Raw genomic sequence first — 24,028 nt, 5'->3', positions numbered from 1 at the left:
AGCAAGGATGCTGCGAGACAAGTGCCTTTGCCACAGCATTTAATTCCTTTCCACTGCAGTAAAGTTTATATTTGATTATTTCTTGCACCAGAGTTTCAAGAATATTTGATTTAAGTTTTGGATCCGGAATGAGTGTAGTGCCATCATTTTTGTATGCAGCATTGCCTCTTTGAAGTTTCAGCTCAGAATCATAAGAAAACTGTGGCACGGGAAAATTGACTGGCCACATTGCTCTTGAACTTGAAGAATCAGAAGACAGAATATCTGTGTCAATAGACCCAGAAGACATGGATAATGAAAGGGGTGAAATTGGAGGCTGAACCACAGAATGACTGAGAGAACTCTCATCACACTGGGCATTTTCAGTCCGGATGACTTTAATGGTCCCCTTATCACTGAGTTCTTCCACTCTTGTAAGGTTGGTAAATGCATTTCCAAAATGCTCGTCCATAAACTGAAGTCTGAAGGTATAGTTGAGGTTGCACTGTCTTTTTACCTCCTGAACCATTTCATCAACGGATCTTGGGAAACCCTCTTCAAACAGCAGTCTTTGAGAGTTCTCAGCATCCAAGATAACCCTTAGCACCTTGAAATCAGACATTGATGATCTCTTAATCTGTGGGGAATAACAGAACAGGTTAGATATAATAATTATTTTTTGCATTATGAACAGCATGCACTCAAAAAAAGGAAATTACCAGCCATTAAACTCTACAAAAATGTAACTCGTCATTCCAACAAGAAAATATTATGTTTGTAAATCATACGTAAATTAATCATGTCACATGTATATAAAATTCATGAACTTAATAGTAACTAATTTTAATCATGTTGATCCAACATGATAAGATTACGTTTGATTTTGCCTGTGGATAATCTCGCGATATCATGAGACTATGCGAGACTATGCGAGATTCCTTGCCAGAAGCGCGAACATTCACATGCACGATCGAGTCAAAGACATCTGCTGTAATTTGAAAAAGGTAAGATAAATTTTCTCCATATACAACACAGTCCTATTTAATAGGTACGTTAACTACGTTTTACTAACTTTTGTATTCGCTTTAATGCAATTTTATTTGAGTTATTTTTATTTAAACAAATTGTCGTAGCTAGCATAAATAATTGTAGGCTCTCGGAAGCTAAAGAGACCCCCCCCCCCAATTCTCTGTTTGAAAACCCTAATGTTCCGATTTATAAAGGTGTTCCCTGAGTTATTTGATTATGACGGCGATTGCAAAGGTAAGGAAGTTGTTTCGGTCGGGAAATCGTGTTTGTGAATTAGCTTATGTGGATGAGCTAAAGCTAAGCTAGTCAAGCAGCAGTGGTAGCCAGACAGTGAAAAATGCACGTCACGGAACTCGGTTGGTTTTTGAAGAGCGGTTTTAAAGCTCGCTTTCATACGAGGGAAATCATGTTAGTTGGATTACGTCCATTCATGTTTGTCAAAGCTAACATTTAGTCGAAGTGGGTTGGGTGTAACCGCTTTCAACAAATTCCCGCTGAAATATCCACAGCAGTGTTGCCTGGTGGGAAATGAAGGCACTACGATACGTAGCCACCAGAATCTTCTTCCAAACCAGCTATTAGACCTGCGCGCAAGGCTGCAGCATTCCCTCCGTTTATGAACGAGCGTCTGGAGATCGGTGGGTAGTACATATGCAACGGAATCTAGTTTTAAAATAGTCCAGAATTTTGTCTTTAAGCTGCTTCAGTTTTTTTAAAATCAGTGCAAAAGTAAAAGTTAGGACATTTTTCCGCATGAAATTTGCGGTTCACAAAGCCACTCGTCAGTTTTCTATGGTAAGTTTAGTTGATGTCTAATTTTGATACTATACTATTTTTGTCTTTTATTCTTCACCTCCTGGCAATTTAATGACAAAATACAAGTTAGCAAGTACTGCCTTTTCGTTCGCAAGTTGCTTTACCCAACCAGTGAATGCTGGGACATGAGGTCATGTGACCAGTTTTGAGTAAGTAAGCTGATTGAATGCAGCCAATGTCCACACACACAAAGAGCAAGTGTAGCTTAATTAAATACTTTTACATTGTGGTGATTTTAATATAATAACTGCTTTATTATTGTTTTATTTATTTTAAAAAATCAATCATGACTTCTTTTTTTTTAAGAAAAATTGTTCTTACACCTGGCAACACTGGTCGTCAGAGCTGTCTGCAGGCAGGCAACTTGACTCGGTAAAATGGCGTGGGGGTGGGGTGTATAGCGCTGGGTAGTAACACAGGGCTTGTTAACAGCTGCAGATACTACATTACGGTATTTTCACGACCATAGGGCGCACACTGGTTACAGGGTTTAGTCTCAGTTATGGGTGATTTTTCAGTATTTGAGTGACATACAAAAGCCGCACCAGGTTTTAGGGCGCGGGCCCTGTCGAATATTTGGTTTTGAATACATATACTGTTAGATCTTGGTTATTCTTTTAGAAAAGTATCATTTAAATGAACCAAAAGTAACAGCTTTCTTTCTTTTTCAGAAAACACCATTCTGACATCCAACTCACTGATAAAGAGAGTCATTGGTCATCATCAAGTTAGTAAGTTAGTGTTTTAAGTTTGTGTATCCCTTTTGCTTTTGTTTTTTTCCTATTTTTTTATTTTCTAGGATTTGGTGCGGTATTGGCTGCCTTTTTGATTTTATATATATATATTTTTTAAGTTAAACTGGGATATGTGGAGCTGTAAGGTGTGCACTGTCTCTCTCCCCAATAGATATGAGCTACTAAAACACTGTAGGCTTCAGCACAGAAATGTGCAACGTTATTCCTGCCCACACACAAGTTGCCCATGTAATTTTAAAACGTGGAATTCTTTGCACATTCATTTAAGTAGAGTCCATCCTAAGCAAAGTACCCAAGACCAGCAGCAACTCTTAACTTACAGTTGCAATTTGTGTCCTTGTAGTGATCTTCCTACAGAGAGGGAATATTTTTTACATATAGGTACTCATTTGAAGAGTAATGAAACCGTTACTTGTATGTTTGAGGGTTGCCATTTTAAAACAAATGTATATGGAACATTTCACTCTCACAAGAACAGGAAGCACAACCCACACACAGTCAAAGATTTCAAGCTAGGTGTAGTTACCACCTCTGCATCTTCACTAGGATCATCAGAAGATTGTGAACCATCAGTCAGACAAGAAGTTGAATCAGGCAGTGCCTTTTCAAGTAGGGAAGAAGATGTAAGGAGGACCTTTCCTGAAGTGATTGAGAGAAACTTTGCTGCCGTGTTGCTCAAGCTGGAGCATTTTGCACATGTGCCAGGTGCAAAAATTGATGAGTTCTTAGAGGAACTTCACTACTTGTTAAGCTCAACAGCCTTGCCCATTTCCCTTGAAATTTTTGAAGGGGTACTTCAGAAACATATCCCTTTGATTGATAGGTCAGTGTTAACAGAAGTAACTGCTGTTCTTTGCGCATCTAACCCATTGTTGAAAGCCATAAAGAAAGATGGCTCGCTAAGCTCAACATACCTTCGTAACCAGTATTATAAAGAGAGCTTTTGCACAGTGGAACCTGTTGAATACATTCTTGATGTCAAGGAACACAGAAGCTTTCAATATGTGCCAATACTGAAGACTTTACACCAGCTTTTTGCTAAGAAAGACCTTGTGGAAAGGGTAGTTGAAAACCATAAAGCACAACAAAGTAAAATATCAGCTGAACATTGTATTTACAGATCTTATCAGGATGGGTCACACTTCCAACAGAATAGGTTTTTGTCAGGGGATGAGATGAGGATTTTGTTGCGGTTGTACATAGACGATTTTGAGATTTGCAATCCTCTAGGTACTTCGCGCAGAAAACATAAGCTTTGTGGAATCTACTGGACTTTAAGTAACTTGCCTTTGGGCTCACATTCGTCACTGTCATCAATTTACCTGGCAGTGTTGTGCAAAGCTGTTGATGTTAGTAAGTTTGGTTATGACCATGTCTTGCGTCCCCTTCTTCATGATGTCAAAATTTTGGAAGAAGAGGGAATTTTCATTCCATTACTAGGAAAGTCTCTAAAAGGTACAATACAGGTTGTTGCAGCAGACAACTTGGGTGCTCACAGTATAGCTGGTTTTAATGAAACCTTTTCCAGTGGCTATATCTGCCGTGTTTGTACTGCAACAAGAACAGAGATCCAAACGAAAGAGGTAAAATCTGGTTTGTTTACTGTCAGGACCACAGAACTTCATGACAGTCATGTGAAATTGGCAAAGAAAAATGGTAGCAGTTATTTTGGTGTGAAAAGACAGTGCTTTATCACTGAAATGTTAGCCCACTTCAGTGTACACACAGGCTATCCCCCAGATATTATGCATGATATTTTTGAGGGCATTGTGCCTGTGGAGCTTGCACGGTGCCTGGCAATTCTGATATCAAAGAGATATTTCAATCTTGAAACCCTCAACAACTCTATCCTGCATTTTCCATACAAGTGGACAGACAAGACCAACAGGCCCCATGTGATACCATCTACATTTTCAACCAGAGGAACAATTGGGGGAAATGCTACTGAAAATTGGGCTCTCTTAAGATTACTCCCATTCATAATTGGGCATCTGGTGCCAGAAGGGGAGATTGCATGGGAAATACTGTTAGACTTAAAAGATATTGCTGAGCTTGTGGTTGCTTCAGAACACACAGATGAGTCCATTGCTTATCTTGAAAGCAAAATTACTGAACACAGACAAAAGTATCAGGAACTCTTCCCAGATGTTCAACTTCTCCCAAAACATCATTATTTAGAGCACTATCCTGAGCTAATAAGGAAGTTTGGTCCCCTTGTGGCCCTCTGGACAATGCGCTTTGAGGCCAAACACAGTTTTTTTAAGAATGTTGCACGTCACACCAATTGCTTCAAAAACATACCCCTCTCACTTGCTGCTAAGCACCAACTTGTGATTTCATATCACTTAAGTTCATGCACTTATGAAAAACCTTCCCTTGAAGTCACCAACATCTCAACAGTTCCTGTGGATGTTTTGAAACATGAAATAGCTCAGTCTATTGAACAGACTTGCCCTGGTACAACTGAGGTCCACTTTTCCAAACATGTGTCAAGTAAAGGTCTTACCTTCAGAAAAGGGATGATAGTTGCTCATGGATCTATAAGCGGGCTGCCTGACTTTTCAGAGATTCTTCAGATTTGTATTGTTCAGGACAGATTGTTTTTTATTGTTAAAAGACTTTCTGGGTGGTACAGGGAACATTTCAGAGCCTTTGAATTGAGTGCAAGTCCAGCAAGGGAAAATGTTTTTGTTGAACTTGGTGACTTGACCGATGACTACCCTTTGGCAGACTATTTTGTTGGACCTCTAAGACTGGTGACATTAAAAAGATATATTCACATCAGGTATGTTTTTTTTTTCATTCACTCCACTTGCATGATAGATATTTTTAATGTGCCCCCCTCCCACCCGCCCGCCTCTAATATCTAATATGCATGTGTATATATGAGCATTAATGGGTGGATGGATGGATGGCATAAGAGATGCTGTTAGACTTAAAGCAGAGAAGGAGAATGTTTAGGGAATGTATTCAGTTCACATGAGCTGTTGTGATGTGATGTGTGTTTATTTACTTTTCCAGTAGGTCTGTTACGATTTTTGTCTCTTTCTTCATTCAGGCCGTTGTGAAATGGCTACTCCAGTGATGCTACGAATCATTTTTGGAGAAAATGATTCTCAGAGATTGGTCCTTTCCAATGGGATGCCAGAATCTGTCAGTGAACTTGTGCAAGAAATTCAGAGACAATGTGCAGTAAATGGGGACTTCAGGCTTCAATTCATGGATCCTGAGTTTGGAAATGAATTTACCAATTTGGTATCAACATCAGACATCCAGCACAAAAGTTCTATCAAAGTCATCTTTAATTCTGTTGCGACTGCCACGCCTAATGATACAGTTTGTCCATTCTTATCGACTGCCACCACCTCCTCACAAGATGAATCCTCATCCCTTTCATCACCTGGGAGCTCATGTGATACAGACATATTGTCTTCTCCTGGGTCCACATCCTCAAGGTCCACTGCTTGGCCTGTTGTATTTTCCATCCCACGGTTTTCTTATGATGCTCAGCTCCAACTGGACAGGGCGAATATAGCTGTTAAAGAAACTGGTGCGTTACTAAATCCTAGTAGTGCACTCAAATCTGCTATTCTTGATGGGTTAACTGAAGCAATTGTCCAACACAAAGTGTACCTCTCAGACAGGGAGTTTGACGAGGTAGCCGAAGCTCTTGTAACTACACACCCATGTCTGAAGGAACCAGGTTCTACCACTGGCTATGGTGGATGGAAGACGAGCCTGAAATATAAACTTGCCAACTATCGAACCAAACTCAGACGAATTGGGTGTCCTGAAGTTACCATGAATTCTTTAAAGCATAAACCTGATGGGAAGTGCAGCCCTGCATATGGAGTAAAAAGGCCTAAAAAAGCTGAAGTGAATTACTGTCCAACTTATCCAGTTGGGGAAACGGCAGAAACAGTAGAACAGATGCGAGTGGCGCTCCTGTCAGAAGTCAAGATAAGAAACAATGAGCAAAAGGTAGCACAAATGATGGAGATGACCTTTGCACTTAGAAGGCAAGAGGTAGTTCAAGAAGCACCCATGATTGCGGAGTTCAAAACTAGGTGGCCAGCTGTCTTTCTTGTGCGAGAGGCAAGTACAAGAGTCTAAGAACATCCTCATTTTACAGAAAACTGACATATCTACACAACTGTAACATCATTATAACTTACTTGACTTTTGTGTCACTGTTTTTGTAGGTGAGTGCAGAATTTAAGAGAATCACAACAGTTCCTTTGGTGCCAAAGTTCTTCTCTGCGCTGGATAATCACTCGGCAAACCTGATGAAGGCCTTTTCCAAGAAAGGTGGAGAACAAGGGAGAAAAATCAGGACCATCATAGCAGCTATAACCAAGGTATGATACCCAATGAAAGAAATCTTAGGAGCTTGTCTTTTTAGGCTATATTATACATTTATCTGAAAAAGTTGAATTCCAATCAAAATTTGTATTTAAGTAAGTTTTTCACACCTAAAATTTTATATTGTAATTTGCTGTGCAAAAACGTAACTGTCTCACTTTGTGAAACTCGTTGCTGTTTTGATATTTTTGTAATGCTCTATTTTTTTGTGATCTGTGTACTTAGGCTGACAATATCCAGGTTAAAAGAGAGTGCATCCTCAAAGCTCTTTGCGTCTACCTAAATGAAGATCCAGAGAAGCTTGTCAAGGAATACTTGGTGTGTTAATTTTTTTAATCTTCATTTTATTAATTTTTTTCTTAAATAAGAACTTTTAAACCTTAAATTTTTTTTTCAAACTAGCTGTGGTGTCCATGTGCAAAAGATCTCTGATCGGATCAAAGATCGAATTAGAATTGAACAGTCTACATGGGCCCAGAAAAACTATCAAATTATATCAAACATTTGCATACGCCACACTTTTGATTAGAATGTCATTTTGACATGAGCAGAATTTTCTAAAATACCAGAAATGACAGAAGAAGAAGAAATTAGTTCCATTGTAACAAACAAATCTGCGGCGTAGAGCAAGATTATTTTCTAAACTTGCTTTTATTATTGTGTTTATTATTAAGGACCTCTTTGCCCATAATTTTCTAAATCCAGCCGGCCAGTGTTTTTTTTTATTGGCTGAACGCACCCGGAAGTAGGGTTGGGGTTAGGTTAATACTTGCCAACAACATTAAACTATTGATGAACTTAAAAAAAATGGTCCAGACAATGCTGCAATGTGCATCTTGGCTACTTGTAGATATGTGGTAATAACAACAACAACTGCCTTTATTTTCTCTAGATAGGATTGGCAACACAAATTCATATGAATATTTACACGTTTTTTTCAGGACTGTGTGGAGCTGCATTTATCCATTTAATAGCCCCCTCTGCCAGCTCACACACTGTTCCAAATCTTCTGCTTTTTCCTATCTCGGTCGGAAAGAAATTTTGATCCAAATGTGCCTGATCAGGGCAGAGTACTGCGAACGGTGTGTTTACATGTCAGATTAGATCAAAATTTCTTTCCGATCAAGATAGGTGGGTTATGCCGATTGTTGATTGTGTATGTAAACACTTTGTTCTGATCGTGGGTCACTACTGCGCTGGCTTTGCGTCATTCGTAGACGGAGTGGTGCTCCAGGGAAGGCTTTGAGCGCAGAAAGGACCAGAGGGATGCTCTGTGTGAGAGAACCGTGTCTCTGATCAGTGCAGACGGACTCGTTGATTTGTGTTTGTGTGTCGGGATGGTTCTCTGTTACAGTTTGGCTCCACAGGAGGCTTAGGAACACAGTCTGTTGGGCTGCTCTGCTTGAGTGAGCTGCCGAAGAACCGTGTCTCTAAGCAGAGCAGCAGCTTTTCAATACAGAAATGTCGGTTAGGGCAGTCCAAACCGTATAAACAATTATGTGAATTTGTTTTATCAGTTGTGTCCAGAGAAAATTTTATCCACACATATATATGTTCAACAAAGATGCACATTGCGGCACAGATCACACAGATTTTTTAATTACAATGTTGTTGGCACGTATTAGCCTAACCCTTTTTCCGGTTCCATTCGGCAAAGTATAAATCACTGGCCGCACGGATTTAGAAAATTATGAGCGAACAGGAACCTTATAATATTTGTAACAATAACAAAAGCACATTTAGATCATCTCGCCCTATGCTGCAGCTTTGTTTACAACAGAAGTCACTGTTCTTGTTCTTTGGCTGTTTCCAGTATTTTAGTGACTTTTGCGCATGTCAAAATGATTTATTCAGACCAAAAGTTTGTCGTATGTACACATTTTTGTATAATCGGATCAGGTTTTTCTGGGCCCATATACACAGTTCAAATCCAATCCGATCCAAGACATTTTGCACATGGAAGCGTAGCTAGTGTTTGTAACATATAATCTGGAAATCAGTTGAAATGAGGTTCTGTATTATCCAGTTTGGGCAGAAGTTGGGTCTGGGAGGGGCTATTAAAATTCAGCATGTCTTTTCTGAAAATGTGATTCAGCTTATGTGTGATTTATTTTTTCATATTGGGTCAGGCTGGGTACATAAACAAAAATTGCTCTTTTCATTTGCTCAAATTTAATTTTGTCTGATATGACATTTTATTGTGAGAAACTGGAACTAAAAGAGCACAACTACTTTATCATAGGACTAGCACTATCTTCTTATTAACCATGATGAACTCATAATTTCAACCGACCGGTTATAATATTTAAGTGAGTTCACAACTTTTGCATTGTGTGGATAGTGTTTTATGTTCATATTGCTCAATACAAAGGTGAATTATTATAATATAATTATTATTTTGTTTGTGAAAATTGTATTGTATGCACTTGAGTAAAATGTCATTGTTTGTTTTGTAACAGGATACTGAAGACTTCCAAATGGCCTCTGCGGAGACTGTCATTGGAATCTCTGTTATTCTACACGAAGGTGCAGAGCCCGGTGACAATGTGGAGAATGTTAGCATCGTTTTGGAAGGGATTGAAGTGATGAGTGAGTTGGACAATGTACCTTTTGCTGTGGCAATGCTTCTTGGCCTTGTATATGCAATGAACCTCAACTACCCCCAGGAGCTGAAATACACCTTTGAGGTTTTTCAGAAAATCTTTCTGGAATTGGATGGACATAAACTATCTAACAAAGCACAAGTCCTCAAAACATTGCTTTCCCGTTGAAGAACCTTGTCTTATAAAAGCTGCCTCGTTGCGTTGTCTTTGTTAGATGGGGACTTTTTGATTTTTGTTTAAAAAAACAAATATTTTGTAGCTTAGCAGTGCTCTTATTTTGTATTAATGTTTTGAGACCAATTCATTTTTTAATTTAATATTATTCAAGTCTGAAAATACTTGGAAATAACATTATTTTTGGTCATAAATTTTAAAGGAATCCTATGTTGGTATTTTGCTCTGCTGGTGTTTAATCTCCTAGTAATGGAAGTTAAATTGTATACTTGTTTTGTGTTAAACTTTTGTCATGCCAACCAGGCAGTAGACTTTGTAGTTGTCATTTACAAGTTGTCTGTTACTTTAGAGTATTTTTCAAAATGTTCGGTCTGACTGAAGTAAATCTTTGCATTGAACTCTGAACTATGTAAAATTTCATATAGAAGAGGAATGTGAAGCATATTTTCATTGGGATTGTGAAAACTCTCCCTCAGTTTTTGGTTCTCAATTATTAATGTTTTGTAATACTGGTAAAACCTGCACTGCCAGTGTAAATTGTTACTTGTTGAGGTAATAAAAATGTTATTAATCTAACTTAAAATGAATGTGTTGAATTACTTCACTTGAATGGAGTAATTGTACAGCTAAACAATTGGATTCAATCTATTTCATGTTATTTAACCAACATCTTTCAAATTAGTTACAGCAACATTATTAAGTTAAGTATAGTACTGTCATACATTCAATACTGTCATGTTGAATGAACATAAAAAAATTATGGAAAGGATTTCCACATAATTAAATTGCATTACTTGAACTAAAAGGAATCATATTGGTCTTACTTAATATACTTAAGTAAGAACAACTTAAGTATATTACGTTGGAACAACTTAAGTATATTAAGTTGGGTCAACATAAGTAAACTAAGTTAGGTCAATATAAGTAAATTACGTTGGATCAACTCAAATATATTAAGTTGGGTCAACATAAGTAAATTAAGTTGGGTCAATATAAGTAAATTACGTTGGATCAACTCAAATATATTAAGTTGGGTCAACATAAGTAAATTAAGTTGGGTCAATATAAGTAAATTACGTTGGATCAACTTAACTATATTAAGTTAGGATAACTTAAGTACATTAAGTTGGGTCAACTTAACTATATTAAGTTAGGATAAATTAAGTATATTAAGTTGACTCAACTTAAGTATATTAAGTAAGACCAATATGATTCCTTTTAGTTCAAGTAATGCAATTTAATTATGTGGAAATCCTTTCCATAATTTTTTTATGTTCATTCAACATGACAGTTTTTTGAGTGTGCTAATCAGAAGGAGAATATAGTAAGCAAATTATGTGCCATTTATCCTCTATTGTAACAATTTTAATGAATGTGCATGTTTAATTCTTACCCCTAGTGATGATATGCCTTTTTAAGGTTACCATGCGGCTTCCTCCAACCCAGTAATCACTCAGTGGATAGGTATCAATCAGTTCTTCAAGTGCAATGAGTTTCATTGTCTTTGCTGATTGCTCTAGTGCAAAGGCTCTGTAGTGCTCATTGTACCATGCACACATCACATTCACAATGAAGAATAGCCTATCGTCAATGATGCACATTTGAAAGATTTCTGAAAACTCAGGTAATCCAGAATCTGTCCCATGAATGACTATCATACCCTTGCAGTATGTGACACCGCAGTTTGATGCCTTTTTAGCTAGATGTATTTCATTTGTGTCAGGATACCTTTGCTGAATAGCCTTAGCCATTTCATCTTTTAACACATCTATTGGAACAGTGGAAACGTTAGACACCTCTAGGGGAGAGTTACCATAAGATGGAGAGTTCACATGAAATGCAATCATCAGCTGATGTTTAGATGCCAACGTTAAAGTCAAGTTCTTGAAGCAGCTAGTGTTTTTTACAATTTGTTTAAAGAAACTATGCTTTGCTTCAAAACGCATGGTCCAGTGATGTACAAGAGGACCAAAAGAACGGATCATGAGAGGGTAGTGTTCTGTGTAGTGATGCTTTGGTAGAAGTTTGATGCCAGGGAATTGTTCTTGATATCTATACCTATGCTCAACAATCTTACTTTCAAGGTATGCAATGGACTGATCAGTGTGTATGGGTGCGACAGCAAGTTCAACAATTTCTTTCAAATCCATGAGCACCAGCCAGGCCGGCTCATTCTCTGGTACACAATGCCCTATCAGAAATGGAAGCAACCTCAGAAAAGCCCAGTTTTCGTGAGCATTTCCCCCAATTGATTTACGACTTTCAAAGCTAATTGGTACTGGGTTCGGCTTGTTCGTTTTGTCGGTCCATTTGAAAGGGAATGTCTGTATGGCTGTGTTCAAGTCATATAATTTGAAGTAACTCTTTGATATTAAGTGTGCAAGGCAGTGAGCAAGCTCTACTGGAACAATTCCTTCAAGAAGGTCATGAGCCAGATCAGGTGGGTAGCCACCAACCACATGAAAGAAACTTAAAAATTCTGATAAGATACACCCTCTTTTAACTCCAAATACACTTTTGTCTTTCTCCTGTGCAGACTTTACATGATACTCATGCTCCTCCTTAGTTCTTGGGCCAAAAACACCCGATGAAACACAATGGTGTTGAACATCACAACTTTTTGCTGTGCACTGTCGGCAGTAGTAGTCTCCAGAAAAGCTTTCCTGAAATCCAGCTAGGCTGTGAGCTCCCAGGTTGTCGGCAACCACAGAGTGAACTGTACCTTTCAAAAAATGTCCCAACAATGCGATGTATACTCCTTGATCTTCTAAGATTTTGAGGTCCTGTAATAGAGGCTTTAATATCTTTGCATAGCCATACTTTTTTATGTGATCAGATTTGGCAAGTAACGCTAAGTAGATTGATGATAATGATGAGTGGGAGCCTGGTGGTAAGTTACCTAAGATCCAATATAATGCACACAGCTTGTGCTTCCTCTTGGAGGTGCCAAGAGGGTTGCATGTCTCAAAGTCGTCAATATAAAGGCCTAGAGATATTCTTAACTCATCATTATTTAAAAAGCTGTTCTTTTGAAAATGACTACCATCTTGAAAGGTCTTGTACTCATAAAACTCATCAGGTTGTGCATGCTGTGCTCCTCTATGATTTTTTAAAAGCTTCTCAACTACAGGTTGGCTCCTTAAAATTTGCTGAAGGGACTTCAAAATTGGCACATACTGAAATGTATGCTTCTCTTTTGCATTCAAAACATGTGTAACAGGTTCAACAACTCCAAATTTCTGGTTATAAAAGCGTCTGCGTTGATATGAAGTACTAAGAGATCCACCCTTTTGCAGAGCCTTTTGCACAGGAGTAGCTGAACAAAACACTGTAGCAATGTCTGTTATAATTGATTCATCAACTTGAATGTTGTTGCTCTTAAGTATGTCATTGACCAGACTTTTAGATATTCTAGTAGTTGGAGAGGTAAGTAAATGGTGTAGTTCTTGTAAAAACTCGTCAATGGCTGTTCCAGGGACATGTACTAAGTATTCTAATTTTAATAGAGCTGCTCCAAGTTGTTGTTCTATTAAATCACAGAGTTTGTCAGACTGTATGTTTATGTTTGCTGATGCAGTTATAGAAGAAACCTCTTCGCCATCATCTTCTTGATCAGAAGATGATTGTACATCTGTTTGAAAATCTTGTCTTGTGGTTCTGACAATACCTGGTTTAAAGTTAACATAGGTATGGGGTATATGTTTACGACTTTTGTGACTTTTAAATGTACCATAAATATTGCTCTGAAATGAACAATCTATAAATGGACAGGGAACATTCTCGTTCCGCCTAAGATGTGTGTTAATATGACAAAAAAAATCTCTTTCTATTGATAAAGCTTTATGGCTGCATATGTGACAGGAAAAAGTGGTGTGCTCTGTTGATGTTTGAGCTGTGCAAGTCAAATGAACCCTACTCTGGTGAATAAGTAAAGCATTCCATGTTTTGAATGAGCATGGACAGCTAAAATATGTACAGGGGAATCTGGTGGTGCGTCCAAAGTGAACATGTTCAAGTTTGTAGTGAGAAAGCAGTTTTCTCCTACTTGATGTTGTTTTAGAACACGCTTTACACTGCCACATACTGCAAAAGGAAAAATTAGAAAAATTAGAGTGTGTGTCAATGTTTGGGTGAGTGTCAAGCTATAGGCACATTAATGTTAAGTGAAGTATGTACAGTTCACATTGGAAAGTTTAGTTAAAAAGTCTAGATTACACTACTCACCTTTACTACAGAGCCTTTCAAAGAAATGTGCACTTGCTGATACTGGCAAGAAAGACAGCCGTCTGAAATACAAAGTCAGCAAATTTTAAATTCACATGCAAACTTTAAAAAAATGTAATTCTTAACCTTGGCTCACCATTAAATGTAATAGTTACTGGGTTAACAAAATCATAATATTCCCAATGATATGTTAACAGAAATAGTGGGATTCCCCATTGCCCTTTGTTCCACATGAGGACCATTTGCCATCCAATATCATTTTTTATAATGTATGTTTATGTCTCTGCATAAAAGTTGTTTGCAAAGAGTAGGGGTGGAAATTCTAAGGCCCCTCACAATTCGATTTAATTACAATTCAGGAGACAATGGTTCAATTATAAAAAGATTATTAATGCAGCTTTCAGTTTGGCTACAAGTCATTATCTGAGTTAAGAGAACATGATATTTTAGCTGTCAGTCTTTGGTTATTACATAAGCAGGTATTGTGATATTATGATTCTCTGCCGATTGAAGTGCAAGCGTCACACGTTAATGCAGTGCTTCTCAATTATTTTTTTGAGAGACCACCCTAGGAAAAAGAAAATGTTTTGCACCCCCCTACCCCCCATAACCTTTCTCCACCCCCACACACTCACTCGCGCGGAGACAATATATTAGGTTAGTATCTATAAAAATTGTGTAAGTATACTTAAAATTGTATCTTCTAACAATAACAAAAGAAAAAGCTACATAAATCCACGTTCAACAAATATTAAATTTATTTAGCCACACAGAAACACTGTTCTAGTCTAAAACAGAAAATAAGCTTAAAGTGCCTGAAATAAAAAAAATCTGTGAGTCCTTCTTTAAACTAGAAACTATTTGACCAACTGAACAAATTGATGCTGAGAAAAATAATTCAACCAATAAATAATATTAAATGTAAAATGATCTGAAACATTAACACAGAAGCACCAATATATTTAACGTTTTTTAGTCTGAAAAATAGATACAAACATTGTTATGATTTTTTTCCGAAATGATAGATTGTTTATTTCTGCCCAGATAAAGTGCAGCTGTTTTCCCGCATTACCTTCTGTCTTTATGTCAAATACTAACACCAACTAAAACACAGGCAGACAAAGAATACATTTATAGAAAATAAAGACACGTCTTAAATGCCTACAAGAGTTAATAAAGAATGACATTATTAGCATGAGCTGAGTCATCTAAAGGTACATGATGATTCTGGTGTTGCGTAATCAAGCCAGCTCTCCGAGTGCCCGTTCCACCTGGCAGGCTGAGCCCACCACCCCTCCCCTTTCGTTCTCACACACACACACACACAGCGCGCGTGTGACAGTAGACGGGAACGCGCAGCTGCAGGGAAGGTAGTTCACCGTTTCAGACTGTTACAAACTGTGATAGAACAGATAATAGGAAACCAAAAGTGGACCAGATTTTAATCCAAGTACTGAGCCCCTGTTACTGCCGCCCCCCCATTAAATTTTCGCCCCGTACAATTGCCCGTATTACCTGTGCATAAAACTGCCACTGTGTGCCCCGCTATTTAAGCACTGTCATAATGCAATCCTGTCAGCTTTCACAACTGTTGTCATGACATCAGCCATGCTTGTGTGCTCTTTCAAAAATGACAATAGTCAAAAGCACCCCGAGTTTAGTTGTGCTTATTACTTTTACATTGATTATTAATTTAAATTAATAAAAAAAAAATCTGAATTGTTTATGTATTTCAATAATTGTATATAATCGACCCCCCCCCCCCCCCCCTAAAGAATGCTCCTTGCTGGAAATAGTTAACTGCACCTCTTCATTAACGTATTTTTTTGTCAAATAAAACCAGTATGGAACATAGTATACATAAATAAATGACTTAAGGCTTAGGCTTTAACTTGCTCAGCAGCACCAGAAAAAATTGTGACACTGTCAGTGTCAGAGAGGAACAGTGGTTAGTTGTGTCATGATCTGTAAAGCAGGACAGATTTCTGAGTTTCATGTTAAATAAAGATAAAAAAGAGAAACTTCCACAGCTTTGTATCATTGTATTAACTAAATTGATTGCATTGGTTTGAAATCAATAATTGCAAAAAAAAATAAACATTCTGAAGAAATGAGACCAGCAACTACACTTCAACCCCTCTGCCCCCCGCCCACATAGTTCAAAGCGCGTTGAGAACCCGCGAATTTTGAAATGGAAACTGCGAACTAAGCTAGCAGATCGCTAGTTGCCAATCATCACCCCGTAGCTAAAATCGTAGCTAAAATCTCTATAGAAAAACAAGTTCAATATTATAAAAGGAAAACAAAGCTCTGCTTGAAATCGAAGATTTAAACTTGGAAAACTAAAGGCATTCTGTGCAAGGGACGCGGCACGGAGGATGATTGACAGCCGACTGAGATACAGTCCTGATCAAATAATACCGTCTTTTAAGCTAGCTGGTCGGTAAAACGGTACAGAAATGCTAATATAACAATATTAATAATAGCTTCTCACATCCTGCTTCAAATTCGGTGCCCACAACGCAGAATTTAGCAAAAGAAAATACACAAGTGACAATGAATTACCCCCGCAACGTTTCTGCCTGCGGAGAAAAAAACCCGCCGCGCCCGCGAGCGCCCACTGCCCTTCACAAAGAGCAAACCGCTCATCCCCGCACATCATTGAAACTCACCGCTGAATCTGCCTAAGAGTACAATACACCGAGTACACCTCCCCCTACCTGCCGCCCTGGGCTGCAGCTGGCAGGGACAAAAGTGGCGCGCAGAGCCTTAACTTTGATAACTATGATAAAAGTGGATTACAAAGCTCTTCCCCGTGAAAACAAACAAGATTAATAATACATATCACGTTTTCCACTTCCTTAAATTAATTTGTAAGAGTAAATCCAACTTACCTTTACAAGTTTATCCAGTGGGCAGGTGCTCTCAGCTGCTCTGAAATGGCTGACTGCAGTGGTTGAAGATTCTCCTCCTGGAATGCTTCTTGACAGATGGGGTTTACCAATCCAAAATTAAGGGGCAAAGGCCGAAACATAAGTATTTTTTATGTTTTGTCTACATAATTTAAATATATTAATGTAACACTGCTAGAAAATAAGTGGGATCTACAAGATTATAATATGTTTCTAAGGTAAACATAATTTGTTCATATTAAAAAACATGTTTAGTATTTGTGAATTAAACAACCCCACTTTTCCTGTTTTTTCAGTGTAGCTATAACACAATGAGCTGCTACTGCAGAATCATGAAAGAAACAAAAAAAAGAAAGTGAGCTTGTGTTCAAGTTACTTATCGATTGAGTTAAATATAGCGTGCACCGTTTAAATGTTGCACTTTACAGTGATTAAAGGTGGTGTCACATAACCACTGAGCTACATTTGCCCACATTGCGCCGATGAAAATAGGTCACAGTGATCCCTCGCTATAACACGGTTTACTTTTCACGGTTTCGCTACTTCACGGATTTGCATCGTGCATCGTCTTCTGCATTCTGATTGGCTAAAAAGTCCCTCCGCTTCTTCTCTACATGTGCGTGGATAACGTTGCAGTTTAATACGTAAAACAGCTCGCCAAATTTACAACATGTACGTGCAAATTCTCTTGATGGTGTCATGTCGGTGTATAAGGATCTTTTTGCAAAGAGGAAAAAAAGAGCGACAACAACTGCCTATCACCTGCACCGCGGGCTTCAAAAGGAGAAAACACTGCAGAGCGGAGTCAGGATGCAGCGGCTCAGTCTGAAGAGCAGTGAAATACACCTGAGTCACTATTTGTCCGACTGTACTTTGTATTTTTTTTCATAATCATTTAAAAATTTCTCCCGTTTAACTAATTACTCGTGTCGCGGTGGGCGGGGCTAATCTACGCGATTTGAAGCCTTCTGTTCACATCTATGATTAAAATTATTATTTGACAGTACAGTACAGAAGTTATTTGTTGAAAAAAACGTTTCTGAAGCACTTATTGGTGAAACAAATGCTTGAGCCTGTAAAATGTTTCTTTCTTTCTTTTCAATGTATAATAGAGTATTTAATTGGATAATTATTGTAAAAAAAATATAGAGGTTTCTACTTCACGGATTTTGCCTATCACGGGTTCTTTTTGGAACGTAACCCCCGCGAAAAACAAGGGGTTTACTGTATACGTAAATATGCGTGCAAAACGTGAGAAAAATTGTGGTCTTTACACGAAATTATCACAAATATATCACAAATGACCCATGTTAAAACCACGGAAGAATTACGAATAAGCTATGTGAATCAACATAGAACACGAACTATGCGTAATTAGTGCGCAGTTTGCATGCAATTCAGCAGAGATTTGTCAGTCAATTACATAATTTTAAAGTAATATAAAAGTTATGCATCAGCGGTACATGAATGAAAAGTCTGTTAGACATACGTTGAACGGTCATGGAAAGCCGCAAATTTGTGTTTGCATTTCGCAAAATTAACGCACACAATAGATTTCCATACTTCTGCTTGAGGATTTCTCAATCAGAAAAGAACATTCAGTGACAAGCAGTCAAGGGCACAATATAGCTTAAAAATACCTAAAATAAAATTTTTATTTAAAATAAAAATCACGTTAATTTTTAGACATGTATTATTTGATTACCGACAGCACCTGCCTCCCCCGTGCCCAGCCTGCGCCGCACATACCGATCTGTGGCTGAAGCATCCACTTTACTGTTTCTGTCTTTCTAATATCATGATAGACGCTTTATTTTAGTAATTACCTCATTTTTTTGTATTTCTTGCCAACTGTCTGATTACATTGGTGCTAGTTTGTGACCCAATTAATCTTTTTTATCCTTTAAAATTGGACTTAAGGAATATACTTGGTGAGGTCCGTAGTACGCCTGCCTCAAGGCAGAGTGCGCTGCTGATCTCAGAGAATGTGACACTTCAGCAAAAGAATAATAGAATTACTGGTAGCTAGTCAAGTGCAGTCATCCAGTTATTCTTTAATATTGATTAGAATTATTTTCTAAACGAAGGATTATGTCTCTAAACTCAGGAATTTACGGAGACACGTCACTGGCAGTGATCTCCATTGAGATAGAGAGACCTCCAAAGATCGGGAACGTGGAGGAACGTGATGCTGTAGTATCGCGAGACCCAGCGAGACGAGTGTGGTGAGTCGACTTGGCGGCGCGTAAGCATTTGAACAAACATTTTCGATCTTGTTTCATTTTTCCGCCATATTAAAATATTTCCTGCAAACTAACATAGCCTGTTAAGAGTATTAAGCTTCTGTCAGCCTGGAGGACCTGGAGAATTTCATTGACGAGTGTTTTAATACCTGCAACATGGTGAAGCCCAGAATCGCCACCACCACCCCCTCCGCCAAGCGTGAACGGCCTGAGGACTCTCCCGGGGCTGTGTCCTCTCCAGGCAGCGGAGTGAGCGATATCCTGGATTCGATTGACAAAAAGCTCTCCAGCTTTGATTGCCGCCTCAATTTGCTGGAGATCCTCCATAGAGAATTTCAAGGTCTGCGGGAGTCTCTGGAATTCAGCCAGCAGCAGGTGCGGGAGCTCGCAGCGGAGAACCAGGCCCTCAGAGAGACCGTGAAGACCCTGGGCAATGACACCGCCCGTCTCTCCGAGGAGAACCGATCCATCAAGGAAACCCTCCTGGATCTTCAGTCGAGGAGCATGAGGGACAATCTAGTGGTCGCGGGGGTTCCAGAGGAGGCAGGAGAAGACCCCGAGGCCACCGTGAGGTCTTTTTTAGAGGTCCACCTGAAGCTCCCCAAGGAGGAGGTGCAGAAGATCTCTTTCCACAGGGTTCACCGCCTCGGAGGAAGAAGGTCCGACCACCAGCGCCCGCGTCCTATTGTGGCTAAATTTGAACATTTCAAACAGAAGGAGTTGGTCAAGGGCCGAGGCCGAGAGCTGAAAGGCACGCATTACAGCGTTAATGACCAGTTCCCGGCAGAAATCCTCCGTAGAAGGAAGATCCTGTTCCCGCTGAGGAGGAAGCATCTTGCTGCTGGTTCGAGAGCGATTGTGGCCGTTGACAAACTTTACGTGGACGGCCGGCTGTTCCGGGACCCGGAGATCACCCCCTGGCTGTGCTGAAGGCTTTCAGATCCGCGCTGAGAACATCTGCGCTGCCCAGAAGAAACCCGCTAAACTTACTTCAATGAATGGGAAACCGGATCATCAATAATCCACACCTCGATCTCAGGAAAACAGTCTTTTTTTTCTTCTTCACCTCAGTCCCACTCATGTTTCTATTGTTGTTTTGTTGTTGTTTTCGTTTTCCCTTCTATCTCTTTTTTTCTTTCCTTTACTCTCCCCCCCCCCCTCTCCCCCCTCATCATATGTAAATCACCTGGAAGCAACTCATCCTCGGTAAGTATTTATTTATGCACGGAACGGGCGCGCGCGCACACAAGCGCACACACGGGCGTGCACATGCGATCCCGCACACACACGCCGACATACTGCAAACACCTCACACAGGCTCTCATAGGACGCACGCGACACGCAGCTCACATAGCCAGAAAACGTTCACGTGCACAACGCTTCTCAATGCGGGCACGCGCACACGGACTGGTACACAAGCACTACTTAGTTTTACACCTTTTCAGTCAGAGCAGTTATGAACAGTCTTAACATCGTTAGCTGGAATGTGCGTGGACTTGGCTCTGAGCCAAAGAGACTGAAAGTGTTAAATCACCTGGATGGTCTAAAAGCAGATATAGCTCTACTGCAGGAGACCCATTTATCGGATTCTTTGAATCACCTTATGTGCTGCTTACAATTTCCATTTATATACTCTGCCAGTTACAACTCCAAACAACGAGGAGTTGCTGTTTTAATTAATAAAAATCTTAATTTTACTCATAAGGATACAGTTACTGACCCAGAAGGCAGATTTGTAATCATTAATATATCCATTCAGAATAAGGACTTTTGTATAGCGAGTGTTTACGGCCCTAATGTTGACGACTCTTCCTTCTTTCACAGATTCTTCACCTCACTCTCAGTTCACTCTGACTCCACAATCATTATAGGAGGAGACGTCAACCTTGTTTTGGACCCTGAACTTGACAGACTCAGCACAGCAGCAAATCAGCGTACATGGCGGTCTGCAAGTATTCTAAAGCAGTACATGAATGATTTGGGTCTCTGCGACGCGTGGCGCTCATGTCATCCAAACACTAAAGGGTTCACCTTTTTCTCTCCAGTTCACCACTCACACTCCCGTTTAGACTATTTATTAATCAGTAACTCTCTTTTAAAAAATATTCAAAGCTCCAATATCCATCTAATTATTATCAGTGATCATGCACCAGTCTCTGTAAACATTTCTAGGGAAAAATCCACACCCTCTGGTACAACCTGGAGGTTTAATACGTCTCTGTTAAAGGACCAGGAATTTCTTGAATTCTTTAAAAAAGAGTGGGCAACCTTCTTAGACTTCAACAATACTCCAGACATCCCACCGTGCATTCTTTGGGAAACAGCAAAGGCAGTCATGAGAGGGAAAATCATTTCTTATTCAACGCACAAAAAACGCAAAGAGAAAGCAGATTTATTAGAATTAGAAAATGAAATCAAAACCCTGGAGACTGCTTATGCTGCTTCTGCACAGGAACACATTCTGAGAGATCTGAAAAATTTAAAGCTGCAGTTAAATGACATCATTAATTAACGAACACAATTTCAAATACAAAGGCTACGACTTGAAAGATTTGAAAACTCTAATAAATCTGGCAAATTTCTGGCTAATCAGCTTAAAATTAATAGAGAAAAATCATCAATCACCTCTATTACGGACCAAACAGGAAATGTCACTCGTGACCCGGTCAAAATTAATAACGCATTTGAAAACTTTTATAAAAACTTGTACACACCGCAGATCAATCCGTCAGAGCAAAGTATTGACTCATTTCTTAATAATGTAAACCTACCCAGGCTAAATGAGGATCAAATCACAAACTTAGATTCTCCGCTCTCGCTGTCTGAACTTCATGAAGCTCTGTTACTTATGCCCAATGGTAAAGCACCAGGGCCTGACGGCTTTCCTGCTGAGTTTTATAAAGAATTCTGGGAACAACTGGCACCAACATTTTATAAAACGGTCACATCTATTAATGAGAGCCAATCAATGCCACCTAACATGAACTCAGCCAACATAATTCTTCTTCTAAAACCAGACAAAGATCCCACTAGTCCTTCAAGCTATCGCCCTATTTCTCTAATCAATGCAGATGTAAAAATTATCTGCAAAGCACTAGCACAGAGAATAGAAAAAATCACTCCTCACTTCGACCAAACTGGATTCATCAAAGGCAGACACTCGGATGATAATGTCCGTAGACTAGTTAATATAATAGACTTTGCCACCATTGAAAACCAGGAAATGACGGTACTATCGCTGGATGCTGAAAAAGCCTTTGACAGAGTAAATTGGAAGTTCCTTATTGCCGCCCTCCATAAGTTTGGTTTTGGAGAAGCATTCATCAATTGGATCAAAATATTATATCACAACCCCAATGCATCAGTTAGAACTAATAAACAGACTTCAAACAGGTTTTTTTCTTGGAAGAGGAACCAGACAGGGCTGCCCACTCTCTCCTTCTCTTTTTGCTATATTCATTGAGCCTTTAGCTGCAGCAATAAGACAGAATGAGAGCATTATAGGAAAAAAAACCAAACACAGCCATCATAAAATTAGTCTTTATGCGGATGACATATTACTGTTTTTAAGGAATTTACATTCTGTAAATGAAACAGCAATGATCATAAATGAATTCTCCTCCATATTAGACTATTCCATTAATTGGAATAAGTCTGTTTTATTACCACTCAACAGGAATATGAAACAAAGACTCACAATTCCAGTTAAAACAGGAAATATCAAATATCTGGGTATCTACTTTTCCCCCAAAATATCAGAACTGGTGCAGCTAAACCACACCCCATTACTGAAAAGCATACAGGACGATCTAACACGCTGGACCAACCTGCCTCTGTCACTAATGGGCAAGGTAGCCACGGTTAAAATCAAAATCTTACCTAAGGTTAATTATCTCTTCTCAATGATTCCCACACAACCGCCATTAAAATGGTTCAAAACATTAGACTCATCCATATCAAGCTTTCTATGGAACAACAAACCTGCAAGAATTAGTCTAAAAACTTTAAAATCTGCAAAAAGCTGTGGAGGATTAGAATTACCTAACTTCCACAAATACTTTCTTGCAAATAGATTGCAATACATCTTAAAATGGTTAAAAAATAATCCAGAAACCAACTCATGGTTAGACTTGGAACAGGCGTTATGTGTGAAGATCAACCTGTCACAGCCAGTGTTGCCAGATTGGGCGGTTTTCCGCCCAATTGGGCGGTTTTTGTTCTAAATTTGCGGGTAAAAATGGCTTTGGGCGGGTATGCATAATTTGGGCGGTTTCAGGGTCTGTTCGGCGGGTTTTTTCCACTCATGAATACATAATAACGGACTACTTTAGGCTGGGTGGCTGTTGAAGTCTTATGTTCTGAAGCTCAGTGAACGCACCAGGTAGAGACGCTTAATGGGTTCTGTCATCTAACCTGTTGTTGGGGGTTTGCCGCCCCGCCCCTCCTCTTAGAAGTTGCGTTCTTTAAAGCTGACACCGCGGTCGTGTGTGGGCGGAGCTACGAGCTAACGTTATGGTCTGATCGCTGCATGTCTGTGTGTATCGATGCATGGTAGACACGGAGAATGTGGAGAGATCAGGTTTAATATTTTGGAGAGTTCTACTTGGTAATCATGTTTCCATGTTTGAGTTCATGAGATCGTCCCAGAAAGTCTCTCCTTCAACTCCCGCAGTGAAAGCTGCGTGTGAATCTGACGCCCGTGTTTCCATCTCTCTGACAGTTTGAAGCCAAAGCCCCTCCCCCGCCCCTCTACCTGCTTTTCCGCTCCACCTGTTCACCAGTTCATATTCTCTGCAGCTCAGAGTTGTTTTCCCCCGCGCTCCCGGTGTGTCCAACACAGAGAGCGCTAAATACGGTCATCATAGCAGCAGGTTGACACGGTAGTAGTCGGGGCGCTTTGGCGCAAGCGCAGCACAAGGATGGAAGAGGTT

At 39.3% G+C, this 24,028-nt stretch overlaps 1 protein-coding gene across 2 annotated transcripts; it reads left to right on the top strand.

The window, feature by feature from the left end:
- The first annotated feature begins 2,653 nt into the window (after window positions 1–2,653).
- Window positions 2,654–10,235, top strand: LOC111947527. Of its 2 annotated transcripts, none has more exons than XM_023955633.1 (3): window positions 2,654–6,937; window positions 7,167–7,259; window positions 9,401–10,235. In XM_023955633.1, exon 1 carries the CDS (start codon window positions 2,690–2,692, stop codon window positions 5,447–5,449), a length of 2,760 nt encoding a protein of 919 aa, XP_023811401.1. In that variant the 5' UTR covers window positions 2,654–2,689; the 3' UTR covers window positions 5,450–6,937; window positions 7,167–7,259; window positions 9,401–10,235. Both variants share the same exon structure in this region, with proteins under 2 accessions (XP_023811401.1, XP_023811402.1).
- Window positions 10,236–24,028: the final 13,793 nt, after the last annotated feature.

This window comes from Oryzias latipes, chromosome 6 (assembly GCF_002234675.1).
Source record: "Oryzias latipes chromosome 6, ASM223467v1".
Lineage (NCBI taxonomy): Eukaryota > Metazoa > Chordata > Actinopteri > Beloniformes > Adrianichthyidae > Oryzias > Oryzias latipes.
Note: the sequence above shows the minus strand (reverse complement) of the source record. Positions and strands in the feature narration are given on the sequence as shown.

Coding starts and splice junctions, on each gene's coding strand:
- LOC111947527 (XM_023955633.1), top strand. CDS start 2,690: ATGTGGAGCTGTAAGGTGTGCACTGTCTCTCTCCCCAATAGATATGAG.